At 30.0% G+C, this 16,372-nt stretch overlaps 5 protein-coding genes across 5 annotated transcripts in view; 3 read left to right on the forward strand and 2 right to left on the reverse strand.

The window, feature by feature from the left end:
* The window catches only part of PGO_093960 (translation initiation factor eIF-1A), a gene marked incomplete at both ends in the record, with an annotated part of 2,139 nt that extends 1,393 nt beyond the window's left edge, over positions 1 to 746 (forward strand). Inside the window, 2 exons of the mRNA XM_028687984.1 lie at positions 365 to 545; positions 741 to 746. Coding sequence (XP_028543785.1) covers positions 365 to 545; positions 741 to 746 — 187 coding nt within the window. The remainder of the gene's footprint in view (positions 1 to 364; positions 546 to 740) is intronic.
* Positions 747 to 1,568: 822 nt separating this feature from the next.
* PGO_093970 (hypothetical protein, conserved) lies at positions 1,569 to 4,582 on the reverse strand (the record flags this gene model as incomplete). The annotated part of the gene is made up of 2 exons (XM_028687985.1): positions 1,569 to 1,660; positions 1,918 to 4,582. 2 exons carry the CDS (start codon positions 4,580 to 4,582, stop codon positions 1,569 to 1,571), a joined length of 2,757 nt encoding a protein of 918 aa, XP_028543786.1.
* Positions 4,583 to 6,001: 1,419 nt separating this feature from the next.
* PGO_093980 (hypothetical protein, conserved) lies at positions 6,002 to 7,009 on the reverse strand (the record flags this gene model as incomplete). The annotated part of the gene is made up of 1 exon (XM_028687986.1): positions 6,002 to 7,009. The coding sequence occupies one exon, from the start codon at positions 7,007 to 7,009 to the stop codon at positions 6,002 to 6,004; it is 1,008 nt and encodes a 335-aa protein (XP_028543787.1).
* A 744-nt stretch (positions 7,010 to 7,753) lies between these two features.
* PGO_093990 (hypothetical protein, conserved) lies at positions 7,754 to 11,451 on the forward strand (the record flags this gene model as incomplete). Its single annotated transcript, XM_028687987.1, has 6 exons — positions 7,754 to 8,238; positions 8,455 to 9,317; positions 9,630 to 10,123; positions 10,396 to 10,569; positions 10,850 to 11,021; positions 11,276 to 11,451. 6 exons carry the CDS (start codon positions 7,754 to 7,756, stop codon positions 11,449 to 11,451), a joined length of 2,364 nt encoding a protein of 787 aa, XP_028543788.1.
* A 1,899-nt stretch (positions 11,452 to 13,350) lies between these two features.
* Positions 13,351 to 15,879, forward strand: PGO_094000 (hypothetical protein, conserved; the record flags this gene model as incomplete). Its single annotated transcript, XM_028687988.1, has 1 exon — positions 13,351 to 15,879. One exon carries the CDS (start codon positions 13,351 to 13,353, stop codon positions 15,877 to 15,879), a length of 2,529 nt encoding a protein of 842 aa, XP_028543789.1.
* Positions 15,880 to 16,372: the final 493 nt, after the last annotated feature.

Genomic DNA, 16,372 nt, shown 5'->3' on the forward strand with positions numbered 1-16,372 from the left:
TTATTACTATATGAAAAAATTAAAGAAAGCATTAATATGTTTACCCCATGAATATTCTTTTTTGTGTGAAAAAATATGCATGGGAAAAAACAAAAAAAAAAAAAAAAAAAAAAAAAAAAAAAATGTGTAAGATAAATTATGTTTTATTTAATTTATGCATATATTTTTCGTACATTTATTTGTACATTTATTTGTACATTTATTTGTACATTTATTTGTACATTTATTTGTACATTTATTTGTACATTTATTTGTATATTTATTTGTATATTTATTTGTATATATATTTTTATATTTATTTGTATATTTATTTATGTATTATTTATTTTTTTCCTCACTGCACCACGCCATCCTCCCAAAATAGATACACACCTGACGAAGCAAGGAGTCTAAAAACGCATGGTGAATTACCAGAAACTGCCAAAATTAATGAAACGGATATTTTCGATGATGATGGACAGAATGGCGTTGAATTTTTGGATGATGAGTCAGACGAGGAGGCACAAGAAGATATCAATAACGCGAAAAAATTAGAAATAGAGGATGTAAGTAGATGAGGAAAGGGTCCTCCCTGCCAACATTCGTGCAGCAATGAAAACATGTGCACGTAGATATAGATATAGACACAGAAATAGACATAGAAATAGACACATTTCTGTGTTTGTTAAATTTCGATTACATTTCAAATATGTATGCTTTTTTTTATTTTTTGTTACCTTTTTTTTTTTTTTTTTTCGTAGATATAACCACAAGGAAGGGGTATTAGAAAATGCACTTAATTTGTATTTAAGTATGTGCTGGAGAAAAACATAATTAATTTCCGTTTTATTTGAGAATAGTTCTCCGTGTTCTTGTACACGCACAAGAAGATCATAAGCTTGTGTTGCATTTTTTTAAAAAAAACTTTATGAATTTATTTATTTTTTGTAACTGCCTTTTTTTCCCTTTTTTTTTTTCCCTTTTTTTTTCCCCCTAATATACATATTTAAACTAAAAACATATGTGACACTTAATTATTAGCAAAATAATTAAATATAATATAATGAAATAAGGTGTAGTCTAGTGAAAAAAAAAATAAAATAAAATAAAATAATAAAATAAGATAAGATAAAATAAAAAAAAAATTAAATAATAAAATGAAATAAAAAAGAAAGAAATCCATAGAGTAATAGAAAGCAAAACAGTAAGTCATAAAATTGCCATATATTGTACACCATCCAATGCAGACAAATATCCACGTTTTCCTTCTCATCCTTTTGATAATTTACACTTATTTGTATAAGTGTAATGTGAAGGGAAAAAATGAATGCACAAATTTGTAGCATGTGGAGGGTTTTTGAGTCAAAATTAAGTAATCAAACAGTGTTAAAAAAAAAAAAAAAAAAAGTAAACATACACGAGTATGCACATGTGCATGTAACGTGTATATTTTCCTATTTTCGATGCAGTTTAAAAATTTGCACTTCTTAAGAATGGATATACGGTTATGCATAGGGAGGAGAGTGTGTCTCATTTTACCTCAATCTCCTTAACCTCACGCTACCCATTTTTAAGTTCCGTTCTCTTACCTATGAACTGACATTTGAAATGGTCAGAATAATTTCGTTTTGACTGTATTCAACATTATTGTACGAGACGAATACGTGGAATTTTATGAAATCTGAAAGTGCCCAAGTTAGTTTACATATTGACAAAGATGTGTAAAATGATAAAAAGGAGGGAATTTCATTCAATGTTAAGTATTTGAATTTTATTTTTTATTTTTTTTTTTTTATTTTTTTTTTATTCTTTTTTATGCTCTCTACTGAGCGCATGTTCCGTTCGCGCTATTTTACTGTATCTCTCATTTTTCTGCCAATTTTGCGCCACTTTTCCGCTCATTTGCACTTTCCATTTTTTTTTTTTTTTTTGCATTACCTAGATTAGCCTTTTTAAATTTCCCAATCGGAATTAAGGGGGAGGAGAAAAAGAAATTTCCTTGCGTCGAATTGTAATGAGCTTTTTTACGTATAATGGAAAATGTGGGATTAGACAAAGTGACATAAATGAATTCAAAGTTACTGCATAAATGCATCATGTTTATATGAATCAGTTTCTTATCATGTATGTAAATAAAATCTGGCACAATGTTTAATATTTCTGGTTTGATTATTGTTATTGGGAGAGAATGTGGATAGAAATTATATCCAAGGGAGTAGTAAACGTTACATTTTGTAAATGTGTTTATGAGGATCGGGTTCTGTCCTCTGGGATATTTTTCTTCAAGAGTGTTTCCAGTATCACACTTGGTATAAATAATATCCTTGCTATTAATTTTAGTTAATGTTTGATTTGTAGATTTAAAAAAATTTTCTTGTCTTAAGCAAGGGAATTTTGTATAAATGTAAGTTCCACCTCTTCTAAGCTTTCCTTTGCTAAATTTAAAAATTTCATTTTGATACTCATCTGTGAAATGATAAAGAATGTATATGTCATATGGTTGTACACTGATAGGTACCTTCTTAATTTTAACTTTTAATTTTATATTTTTCATTAGTGCGCAATTGTTAGGGGATAGATGAATCACTTGTCCTTTATATTCAGATAGCACAATACTACATTGATTATTCTCTATACAATGTTTTTCATTATACAATTTTAAAAACAGTTGTTTGTTCATTTCCCTTTCTTTCATTTTGTAAGATCCACAATATATTTCTTTTTTTTCTTCTAATGCGTGAGTATATATGTCCATCTTATTTCTCAATTTTTGATCTCCCCCTCTGTTACTCCCAGGATATTTTCCATTTCTACAATTGTCGCAACTTGTGCGTCCGTGCTTATTCTCTCCATTTCCAGTCTCGTTTTGATAGCATACATATAAATCCACATGAGTTGATGTTTCATCATTTTTGCAATCGGAAGATTTTTCACTGATGGCATCTATGTTCTCCCATTTATGTGCATATCTATGGTTCAATTTGATCCTATAATTCAGAAAATCCTTAAGGGGTAAATTTGTGTAAATTAAAATGGTCTTTTCAGAATTGGGATGAATAATTCTGGGGATGATTTTTTCTATTTTAAAATTATGTACAAGAATGATGTTAAAAAAATTACAGTAAACGTCGTCTATGTATTTTTTTTTATTTATCCTTACAAGGGTATTTATTTTTTCTGCTTCACTGGGACATGTTACATTTGTTTTTCCAATTACGTAGCAGTTTTTATTTTTCAAAAGTAGACAAGAGAAAGAAAATCCACAACATATTTTTCCAATTTGAAATTTTTTTTTTTCTTTCCTTTTTTTTATTTTATCACATTCTTCATCAATGCATTTGATTAGTTTTACATTCCACAATTTATCCCTTTTCATGGGTTCTACTGTGTATTTCTTCTGTTCATTGATTGAGAAGGGGGAGAGGGAAGAAGAAAAGATGTAGTTATTTATTTCTTCTTTGCATTTGCACTCTGTATCATTTCCAATTTGGCTAGTTGCACGTGCGAAATTATTTTTGAGTATCTCCTTTTTAAGTTTCCTTTTTTTTATCATCAAGTTGGTCCATATGTTCGGATTTAATATAAGAGTAGGAGATTTTACAAATTGCTTGTTCAGAAATAGCTGACCGTGCAGATTATTTCCCCATCCGTACACCTCATTTCGATATGTGCAAATTATATTATGTGAATATCCTGCAGAAATACATTTAACTTTTTTAACAACATCTTTATCTAATCTAATCAGTTGAGGAGTAGAGTAAAAACAAATTTTATTATTATTTATTTTTTCTGAGGATATTTGGTAATTGTCATTACTTCCCATGGCATAGCAATTTTTACATTGAGTTAGAAACAGAGTGTGACTTTGTCCACATGATATATCTACAACTTTTATTTTTTCAAAAAGATTTATGTAGGTAACAAATTTTGTGTGATAGTTATAAATTATTTTATCTTTTGTATGAACATCTGTGTGCCATGTTAAAATTTTTTTTTCTTCATCAATTCCATAAAATTGATATTCCCCTAGAAAAATTTTCTTTGTATTTTGGGGTAGACATTTTGCGTAATTTTGTGCGTCTATGATTGGTGAAATATTTGCCATTTCCTCATTTGAAATGTAATTCGAATTTGGAAGAGTGAAATGCCACATAGAATTTCTTCCATTATTCACGAGTTTGTTTTTTATTTCTCTCCTTTGTAATACTTTTGATGAATTGTTATTAGTAAGATTTTCACAAGATGTAGCTATTTCTCCATTGTGTGATGCTCCACCGCTCGCACTTTTTGATTTCCTATTTTCAAATGTATATAAAACAAAGTCCTTTGTTAGAAATTCTGAATCGTTTGCACCCTTGTGGGATATGTTTAAGTAACTTTTTCCACTGCTACATGTTCCATTCGATGTCTGGTTATCCAACTTTATAAATGTATTATTATGTGTAACTCCATCTTTTGGATCTAACAAAATATTTATACTATGACCACATGTGAATATTCCCCTTATGAAGACATTTTCTAATTCTTTTATGAGCTCCAATTGATTGTCTTTATATAGATACACGTTGCTTATCTTTAATGTTTTTTCTTTATGCGTTTTCATTTTAGTTTGCAAAATGACACGAATGTGAATTTCAAGAGGGGAGTGACTCTTTTTATGAAGAAGAGGGTTCTTTCTTTTAATCTTCACATGTGAGTGGATCTGTCTGGTGTTCGTATGCCATCATTTGGCTAGTACATCCTCTCGTGCCAGAATCGCAGAAGGGGATAAAAAAGGAGGGAAAAAAAGGAGCAAGAAAAGGGAGAGAAAAAAAGAAGCGAGAAAAGGGAGAGAAAAAAAGGAGCGAGAAAAGGGAGAGAAAAAAAGGAGCGAGAAAAAGGAGCGAGAAAAGGGAGGGAAAAAAAGGAACGAGAAAAAGGAGAGAAAAAAAATTCAATATTCACTTTTTGCATGCCTTCCCCCTCCCTGTGGCGTAAAAAGTGCAGTAGGACATATAAAAAAAAAAAAAAAAAAAAAAAAAAAAAAAAAAAAAAAAAACGTGAGNCCCCACAGGGGAAAAAAAATATGCAAGAACTAAAAAAAAAAAAAAAAAAAAAAAAAAAAAAAAAAAAAAAAAAAAAAGACCCGTGAGAGACTTACAAAATAGTACATCAAAGAAGGAGATGCAATTTTAAACTATACTTAGATCAAATAATATCATTTTCTTGAGTATTCCTCCATTTAACGTTTACACAAGTGAACATTTTTTTTTTTTTTTTTTGTCCAAATTTAACGGTGGTGTGGCAATATTGCAGACGAAACGTAAACTATAATATCGCTCCCTCCGCCCTCTCCTGTCACTATTGTATACATATAAATATACACACAGTACCGATTTTGTATTAACATACAAAAGGGAAATTAATTCTATAACAATAGAAATATTATGTATACTTTTTCCTTTTTACTTATTCAAAAAGAGGGGAAGAAATGTCCTCATGTTTAAAATTAGTTAGGTGTTTAATTAACAAGGACTGAGGTTATAATTCACATAAATTTTTTGCACACAAAAAATTGGGATACCGGTGTGGGAAGAAGTGGTTGGGGAAAAAAAAAATAAAGGTGAAAATATTCAAAATTGTGAAAATATTCAAAATTGTGAAAATACTCAAAATTGTGAAAATACTCAAAATTGTGAAAATATTCAAAATTGTGAAAATACTCAAAATTGTGAAAATACTCAAAATTGTGAAAATACTCAAAATTGTGAAAATACTCAAAATTGTGAAAATACTCAAAATTGTGAAAATAAAAAAAAGTGAAAATACTCAAAATGGTGAAAAAAAAAAAAAAAAGTGGAAATATTCAAAATAGTGAAAAACAAAAGAGGAGAAAATGCTGAACACAATTACTAAGTACTTTTTTTTCTATTCTTGTTATTGTTGTTCGGTTTGCAAAATCAAAATGGTATCGTTAGTTTCCCTTCACAGTGGATATTAGGCTTATTTAAGTCTACTGCTTATAGAAATAAGATAATCATTTTTAGTATATGTGGGAAGATAATTTTGTGGAATAATCGGAAATATTAGCTTTATGTGGGTTAGTATTATTATCTCTATGGTTTGATCCATCACTGTTTTCACTACTGATGTCACTGTCTGGATCTGTGTTAGTCATATTCTCCAACATAACTGTTGCAACACTGGCTCTCTTAGCATTGTCCTTTGTGGTCTTACTAATGTTCAAGAAATTGTTTTTTAAATTAGGTTTATAATTATGATTTTTTCTGTTTTTTTTTTCATCTTTTTTTTGTTTTATTCTTTGTCTGTGCTGTAGGATGTATATAGTTTTATTTTTTTTTTCCATTCGTTCATTAGTTCTTGTTTGTAAAATTTCGTTAACATCATCTAGAAATTCATCCGAGAAGTTCTGTTCATTATCATTAGTACTCATGGAACGCTTCAATTTTTTCCTTTTCTTCTCTTTTGTATCGTTTTTTTTCAAACGTTTAACGGTTATCAAATTGTCTCTTTTGAATTTTTCTCCCATTTTTTTGTTTTTTTCGTATACCCCATGTTTTTCCTCTTCCTTAACATTTATATCGTCCTGATCCATGTTTTCTCCTCTCCCCATTTCTTCCATGTTTTCATATGTGAACTCAATTTCAGAACCTTCCTCTGGGATTGCATACTTAGAAGAACTTTTTTCAGCTATGTCTTTCTCTCTAATTTCGATATTTATGTTGAATATACTTTCATTTAAAGTATCAAAATCTATACTGTTTTTCTTAATTTTTATATCCTCCTTTTGTATATTGCATACATTTGTATACTCAGCATTGTGTTCATTTAAGGGATTATTTTTGTATGTATGTTGTTTATCAATGGATTTCATTTCTTCATGGATTGTGTGGTCTTTGTGCAACTTATTCGATGAGGTTATTTCATATTTCATTTCTTTATGTGAATTGTAAATGTTGGTATAGTCATTTCTCTTCTTGGGGGATATCTGCTGTAGTTTCTCATAAGGACACACGTCTGGTTCATCCATTTTGTTAATTTGAAGAATACCGTTCGTTTTACTTTTCAGGTGAAATGTTTACTCTTTGCTTCGTTTAGTTATAAATTTTATTTTCATTTTGATGTCCATTTTGGGAAATCATGCCAAAAATATACAAACGCGGATATAGAAAATGAAAAAAAAAAAAAAAAAAAAAAAAAAGAGGAAAAGGTTTTTGGACAAATAATGGGTGAAATTCTACCGCCCTCAGAATTTTTTTTTTTTTTTTTTTTTATTTTTCCTCACTTATCCATGTTTCAGAAAGTATATCTACATTCCTTTTTATGTTTTTTTTATATGAATTTAAAAAGAAAAAGAAAAAGAAAAGAAAGACTACGTGCTGGTACTATATTTTACTTATCTTACTCTTGTCTGCAATGTCCTCTGTGTCACTTTCCATTTTATTATTATTTTTCTTATCATGCATGACATTAAAAAGCAATGCACACATTTGTAAGGAGCATGAATATTTGTAAGGGGCAAATGTGTTTTTAAGGAACCCTTGAGAATATTCTCGGGTTGGAAAAAATAATTTCTGAATATCTATGATGGACGTTTTCACATTGGTCAAATAAGAAAGATAAATAAATGTAGAATTATATGAATTTCGGACAAATGAAGGATGTATATATTTGTAAACATACTCACGAATAAGTAAAAAGAGCTTGTGGAAATATTCCTTTAATGTAAAAGAAAAAATTCCCCACATTATATATTATATAACTTTCTATACTCATGGCGAGCTTAAGGCTCAATATGAACACTTCTCAAGAAGTGATCCTTCATCAAATTTGTGAAATTGTCAAAAGTGAAAATATTAAAGATTTGCCTAACCATGTGCAAGAAAAAATAAACCATTTTCTTTTAGAATTTTATGAAAAGAACAAATTTTTTACATGTACAGAGCTAGAAAATATAAACAGTTTGTTAGCATTACTCATAAGTAATTTTAAGGAGAGTATAAATGAAAAATTTTATGAACATATTTTGCTTCAGCATTTTAAAAATGCATCTACGTCATTTGTAAAGACAAACATAATTGAGGAAGAATCATATGTAAACCAGACCAAACAGTACTTTTTATGTTTGCTAGATTTAGTCATTCATTTGAAGAAGAGGAAACAAAAGGAAAAGGGAGACACAACAAATTCAGATGAATCATATTGCTTGATTGTGTCTATAGTGAAATATTTGAATGCATTCCTGGTGTCCACATTAAGGTAATTGGGGGTGCATTAAAGTAATTTTTTTTTTTTTTTTTCCAGCAGAATTTAGAAGTAGTATTGTCAGCTTAGTATCTTCCTTTGCCGCTCCTTGGATATTCCTTCAGTGGGAGTATTTGACCGATTGTGTCCCTTTTTTTCTTCACTTTGGATGTACAGACCGCATGTTCTCACTTTTTACATGAGCACGTTCATGCGATTGTTTCGACTCAGGCTAATAAAAGACAACTGCTTCCCACACTTGTATTTTATGATTATACGTGAAGGGAAGATTATAGAGACTTTGAGAATTGCATATGGTCAGAATGAGGAATTAGATGAGGACATTATTCATAGTTTTCTTTTATTAAGTGAACGAAAAGAATTTGATGGAGATATAATAAAATGTGGAATCCTAAATAAGTTTATAACATCGAAGATACTACTGCAATTTAATGGTTCTTACAAAAATTCCTTACTTATTCAAGTAATAATAAATGTGATTGTGCGAAATTTGAAAAAGGTGAATATATTCACATCTAAGAGTGAGCTACAATTTATGAACTCTATGCTAGGAATTGTATATGATAAGGTTAAAAAAGAAAATTTCGATTCATCTTGTATTCACATGTTAAGGTTAATTTCGTGCATAATTGAGGAATGCAGTATTTGCATTGATTCTCTGTTATTTAGTTATCACATTAGAAACGGATTGCATATTGAGGACAATTTATTTTTTGAAAACATAAATAAATTAATCACTCATGTAAATTGTCTTGTTCAGTCGGCTAACTTTTGCAACAATGAGTGTACGAAAAATTCACCATTTTCTGATTTTCTTTGCGTCTTTTTCTGCATCTTGCAAAATATACTGCAAGCTGTGCTGAATCAGGATGGTGAATTGCACTTGTGTGGACTTGACTCTTCAGAACGACATGAAAATTTGTGGAGTCACGAAAGTTTGAGTCGTTTTCCCAACATTCCGTGGATGAAGTTTCGCAAAAACGAGGAAATGAATAGAGAAGCAAAAAACATGGTTCGCAATATTTTGGACTTGTCTCTGAACTTTTTAGACCACAATAGTTCTCCCCTCCACGGTACCACAAATGATATGCACAAAACATGTGTGTGATTATGGTGTACACATATATATATATATATATATATATATATATCTCAACATGATGTACATTTTTCTCATCACTTCGAATTTTAGAACATTTCCCAGTTTATTTCCCTCGTCTCAGCCTATTTCTCGCATCATCCAAGTTTATTTTCCTTTATTTTTTTTTTTTTTTTTTCAAGAACAGATGAAAAAAAAATGCTGCACTTGTCATGCTTCGACATTATCAACGGGATCATCAGTAATAGGAACTGTTCAACTACAAGTGAACAAAAAAAAATTGCAGAAAAGGTGATACCCATAATGAGCCATATTGCAATTCAAGGAACGAATGAAGAACGAGAAAACTATTTATACGTAAAATATGTTGAAGTTTTATTTAGTTTGTGCTTTTATAATGAAGAAGTGTGTAAGGAATATTTTACTGTAGAACTTATCAAGATTATAGAAAAACATTATTTAGAACTTGATAAGAATAAACAATGTGAAAGCGTAAAAAAAAAGGAAGGACATAATTTATTAAAGCTATACTATTTTGGTATACTATACACATTCATAAAAATTAATTTAAATAATGAGAACGTGAATATTTTACTCCCTTTCGTTAATTATATAATACAGCATGAATTGAAAAAAAAAATATTCTTACTTGAGAACAAGTTCTTCTATTTACTCTTTTTGAAGTTTTTAAATATGTCTTTGTTGAATAATTTATATGATTTTAAAAAATTTGTCCAAGGTATTTCCTTCTTACACTTTCTGAAAATTGCTAGAGGCCTCGTCACCTGTCTTGAAACAGCGGTACAGTTTCTCACACTGCCGAAGGGGTTACGTGTTTTATTTACAAGCTGAAAGGGCGTTTCGACGACATTATTACGTATATATGTGTATATGTGTATGTGCACGTGTGTGTGTATATATGCACTAGCAGGAATTGTGCACAAGGGAAATACTCTTATGCATGCGTATATTTACATGTGTATGCATGTATATATGAGAATATATACATATATATAGGGGTACCCTTTTAACCACGTGAAACCTGAATGCAGGTGTTAAATATCCTCTTGCAGTGGGTAGAAAGAGATTCATCATTGGAGCTAATCAAAACTCACGTAAAGAAGAATAAACAAATATTTCATATTTTACTAGAATTTTGGGTACACATTCAGGTCGTACATAGAAAGAGTGGGACAAATATGTTGGCTACTTCTCTCAAATGGAAGGTATATAAAATTAGTATAAAATTTTACAAATGTTCAAAATGTACTATGACCAATAAAATATATTAACAAAGAACATATTTATCTGTACTATCACTACAACAAGCGTGGTACCATTTATACTTCACCGTGTATAGATACTACCCACTTTTGTACATACCGTTATAGATTAAAGGAAAAAAAAAAAAAAAAAAAAAAAAGTTAAACTAGCCATTTTTTAGCTAGCTAACATTTATTTTATTTATTTATTTTTTTTTTTTTTTTAATTTCCGCTTTTGTTCAGAATGTTTTGTACACAATACATTACATATTTAAAAGACTGACAAATGGGTTTACCGATTATCTTAATTACTTTTCTGAAAATGAGGACCTTCTTAACAATTTTAAGTGTGTAATGACTTTCCAAGAGAGAACAGTGTTAGAAATATATTCCGGTATACGTCAGGATATTGAAGGTGAGTGCAAAACTGTAGTGGAGATGAAATTCGGTCGAGCGTGTATAAAAATACGGGAGGTACTTAAAATGTATATATATATATATATATATATATATATATATATATATATATATATATATATATACATGTGTGTATATATGTGTGTTTGAGAGTTTGTTCATTAGAGGGCATATTTGCGTGGATTCAAAAAAATTCATACCTAATGCTTTTTCACCTTGTGTGTACATTTTTTTTTTTTTTTTTTTTTTCAGCAAACCGAATGATAATTCTGGAAAAGGATAGAAACTGTCTTAACGACAAGATAAAAACGTTAGAAGAAAAAATAGAACAAATGGAAAAAAGGCTCCATGTTGCTTCGGAAGCAAGATATCAGAAAAATGTTAACGCGTTGGAGAATTATTATAATTACGTACGGGGAGAAGGATGAATTATAATGGTAGAAGAAAGAATTGGACTAATATGTATACACCTGACTATGTTTTGCAATGGGTAGTGTTCCTGGTAAGTGTTAAATGAATAGTTTCCTCATATTTTTCAATATTTCAATGCCTTAGAAGGGCTTATTGTACACATGCAAACATGAATTCTATGTTGCTTCTTCAAACACTTTTTCCTCCCCCCATGCGCCCTGTAAAATCAAGAATTGCATATATTTGGATTTCTATTTCGATTTCTTTCCTTTTTTTTTTTTTTTTTAAATATAAACTTACCCCTTTACGAATACCATACACGAAGTGAATTTAAAAATATACATGTTTCCACTTTTAAAATTGACAGAATCGCGGTGCTTTTCACAAATGCTATATATTGTACATTTAAATCAAAAAATCATTCTGGAAATTCTGGAAATTCTGGAAATTCTGAAAATGAAAGCCACCTCTAGCACATAGATATGTTACGCTTGTTCTAATGTCATTCATTGGTGTGTACAATTTAAGTATGTAACATGGGACATATGTGTTCATATGCACATTTGTGGAGTGCGAAAAGGGAAATAATATACAAATATCATAAAAATGGAAAAAAAAAAAAGTTTTTTCCATTAGATTTTGATCCATCGCATGTGCGCTGCTATCATGTAGATATGTTTAATGATCTCCAGGATCTTAACCTTTTTATGAAATTTTCTTGTGGTTCCACCTTGTTACTGCAACGTTCTACTAAAATTATATACCCAAATTTAATCCATTGATTCCATTTTAATTAACTCATAATTTTTTTAAAATTCTTGTATATTATAGATCTATTTTTTAAAGGATGTTTTTTTTTTTTTTTTTTTTTTTTTTTTTCCCTAGAGATGCCTTTTAGATATATATTTATATATGTTTTGTGAAAACGTTTTTAAATCTATATTTTTTAAACACCTCTATTTTTTTTAAGGCCAGTTTTATAAATTTTTTTTTTTTCTCCTGTAACTGCCCTTAATTTTACAATTGTGTGTATCAAAGGCTAAACTATATGTGTATATATATATGTGTAAAAAAAAAAAAAAAAAAAAAAAAAAAAAATCATATAGATTATCAAAAAAAAATAAAAGAACTCAGCAAATTAACGTCGGAAAATGCTTAAATAAAACATGTAAAAAAGAAAAAAAAAAAATTAGTAGAAATTTTTTTTTTTTTTTCCATTTTTTCTAAAACGTGCAGTGAAGTTATATGTAGAAGTGTTATACATATAATATATTGTAAAATAATCACTGTGACGTACACTTTTTTTTCAATATATATATAACGCCTTTTTTTCATTTGAAATGTAACTCCAAACTGCAATTGAGTACCTAATGGTACATATTACATATATGTGTATATTCTTACTTTTACATTTTAGTATATATCATTTGGAGCGAGCAAAATCTATATATTCCAAATTTTGCCTAGGAACAAAGGTAATAACGGATATAGCACAGATAAGATACACAACACAAAAATATAGAAAAGTATTAGGAACTATTTAAAAAAATGAGAAAAAGAAAATTCAATTTTAAAATGTAGAGATGAAAAATTGCGTTCAAAAAGAAAAAAGGCAATGAATTTTTTTTTTTTCTTCCCTCTTTCGCTTGTGCGATTAGAACCTATATAATATATACATGTACAAGTGAAGGTAAGCGAATGATAGTATATCCAAACAGGTGGAGAACTTTTTTTTTTTTTTTTTTTTTTTTTTTTTCACGTTGGTACTTTCGTTTAAGCAGAACAAAATTTTGTATTGTCAATAAGGCAAGTTTTTTCCAAAGTGTATACCCATTTGCATAGATTCAACGATCATCGCCATAGCCAGCATGCTACATCAAGCAGGAGGGCAATGTTTCACATGAAAGTAGGAAAATATGATCCCAAGAGAAGTTAGAGAAAAATGTAGTTTAGAAGAGGAGGTTGAGGATGGGCATGAACAAGGAGGTGTAAGAAATTTTGAAAAAAATGAGTATCAGCAAGGGGGAGAAGAAATAGTAACGAGCGCAGTGAATGGAAGTAAAAACAGAAAAGGCAATAACATAAAGTTATTGCAGGGGTTGAGAAAAAAATATACAAAAAAAGTAAAACAAAAAAGAACGATGTTTTTTCCATTTCTGTATGATGGAGAAGCGGAGAATGGTTCGAAGGATGGATGGAATAGCGGCAAGAATAACGGGCGAAATAACGGCAGGAAGAACGGGTGGAAGAACGGATGGAAGAACGAACCAAGGAAGGAATGGCAAAAGAATGTTTTGTCTCTTATTGTATTTTTATTAATTTTATACATCACAAGGAAGAGAATTTGGAACGCGTATGAGGAAAAGGATGCGACGAATGATGGTAAGAGTTATGGTTATGATAAATATTTTCCTAACATGGGAGAAAAAAGGAGTGAATCATTTGTTAAGCCATATTTTTCGAAAAACAGAGATAAAGAGAATTTCGCTTTTGAAGACGAAGAATTTATTTATACACCAAACAGAAAGAGTAATAACACTATACGTCTAAAGAATGTATCAGGAACGGAGATTATAGATAATAATTTTTTAAGTGTATATTCAGAAAACATGAAATATTTAAGACAGACAAGTTTAGATTATTCTCTTCATCAGAGAGCATTATCTACAGAATGTTATGTATATTTTCGAAGTTTTCTAAAGCAAGCCATATCACCACACAGTTTAACAAAAGCAATAAAAATAGATAAAGAGTATATATATCCATGGGATGTAATAACTCAAGATGATGTAGAGAAAATAATTGAAAATGCCAAATTTTATGGTTTTTTATTTACATGGTTTAAGAATCATAGAAAGGCACAAAAAGTAGATAATATGATTTTAAAAAAAGAAATGCCAGTGTTATCACCTCGATTTGTACAAAGGACAGATATATATACACATTTTTATAAGAAAAATAATATAAATGAACCAAATTTTTACGGTATACATTACACATGGCTTGGCCATGCAACTGGATTGGTAGTAGTTGATGGATTTAAAATATTAGTAGATCCAGTATTTAAAATTGAGTTATTAAGTCTTAAAGGAATAACTAGATCGTTAATAAATTGGATAAATGTTAAGATTATGGGTGGGTTAGGGGAAAGGATATCAAAATCTCCATGTAAAATTTCCAACTTACCAGATGATCTACATGCTGTATTTGTTTCACATAATCATAATGATCATATTATGGAAGAAGATGTTAGAATTTTATGTAAGTTAAAAAAGTTCCAACATGTTATGTGGTATGTACCTGAAGGTACAGCTAGTTTTTTTATACGAGAAGGATGTAAACCTGCTAAAATTTTTGAATTATCTTGGGGAGATGAAAGATGGATTTCATGTTGGATATCTCATAAACAATTTCAATGTAAAGATGGTATATGGAATAGTAAGAATGAGGAAAAGCAAGTATTAAAATACAAAATAATTTATGCACCTACCTTACATTGGTCAGGTAGAAAAGACAACCATAGTGATATAAATCAGTCTTTGTGGGGATCCTTAATATTAAAAGGTCCAAAACATAGATTTTACTTTTCAGGAGATACAGCATATTTAAAAGAAGATTTTGAAGAATTTAAAAAAATAGGTCGACTGCATGGCCCATTTCATTTAGCAGCAATATCTATTGGTGCATATGAACCGAATAATTCTTTAAAATACCATCATGTACATCCATGGGAATCAGTTAAGATATGGCGTGATATAAAAGCTGAGATGGCGATAGGTGTTCATTGGGGAACATTTCGCTTGTCAGCTGAAGAATTTATGCAACCAAGAGATGAATTAGAAGCAGCATTGTTAGGTGTAGGATTTCATACTTTACGAAATTCTTTTTTACCATTTGAAAAAAGAAAAATGGAGATTTTGAAAAAATATGCTATTAAAAATGATAATGAAGAAGAAAGTGACATGGATGATTTGGATGATTTAAAGGAATATTTTTATCCACCAAATGAAGAGAATGAACATGAATATACTGATAGTTTTTATTCCATATTTTCAAAGAATATGAATTTATTTTATAGTGATATTGATAAAAATTATGTCAAGCATATGTATCAACAGAAAAAATTATATGCATCTACATACAGCAGATACAAACGAGCTTTGCTTTTGAGAAATTCCAAGAAACTTCCAAAAAGTTGGAAAAAATTACTTTTAAATTTATCCATACGCTTTCAAACCATCCCAATTGGTGGTTCTATGGAGGTAATATCAAAGGGAGAGGGGGATAGTAACACCATTTCCATGACTAGATCTACTGAATATAATTCTTTGCAGTACGAGCATTACACTTTTCCCAAGTGGTACAAGGACAAGGAGAAGGAGGAGGCCCCAAGCCAGAGTTCCCTTTCCATGGAAGACTTGATGGATTTCCACATTGTCAGTTAGATTCGCACAGCACCAGTGACAGCACCAGAGACAGCACCAGTGACAGCACCAGTGACAGCACCAGAGACAGCACCATCCCACCGCACACCAATTTTCTCAGGTGCTGCCTTGCCAATCTTTTTGTATACATTTGTGTATGTTCAATTGGGCTTTTATTTTTGGAGGCATTTATAAAGTCAGTGAGGTACCGTTTTGCGTTTACCCAGTTTCATTTTATGAAGCCCATTTGAGCAAGCCCATTTGAGCAAGCCCATTTGAGCAAGCCAATTTGAGCAAGCCAATTTGAGCAAGCCCATTTGAGGAAGCCAATTTGAGGAAGCCAATTTGAGGAAGCCAATTTGAGGAAGCCAATTTGAGGAAGCCAATTTGAGGAAGCCAATTTGAGCAAGCCAATTTGAGCAAGCCAATTTGAGCAAGCCAATTTGAGCAAGCTAATTTTTTCTTTTTTTTAATCTCTTTACCGCCCTTGTTTCTTTTCTTTTTTTTTTCTCGT

This window comes from Plasmodium gonderi (assembly GCF_002157705.1).
Source record: "Plasmodium gonderi DNA, contig: Chr09, whole genome shotgun sequence".
Lineage (NCBI taxonomy): Eukaryota > Apicomplexa > Aconoidasida > Haemosporida > Plasmodiidae > Plasmodium > Plasmodium gonderi.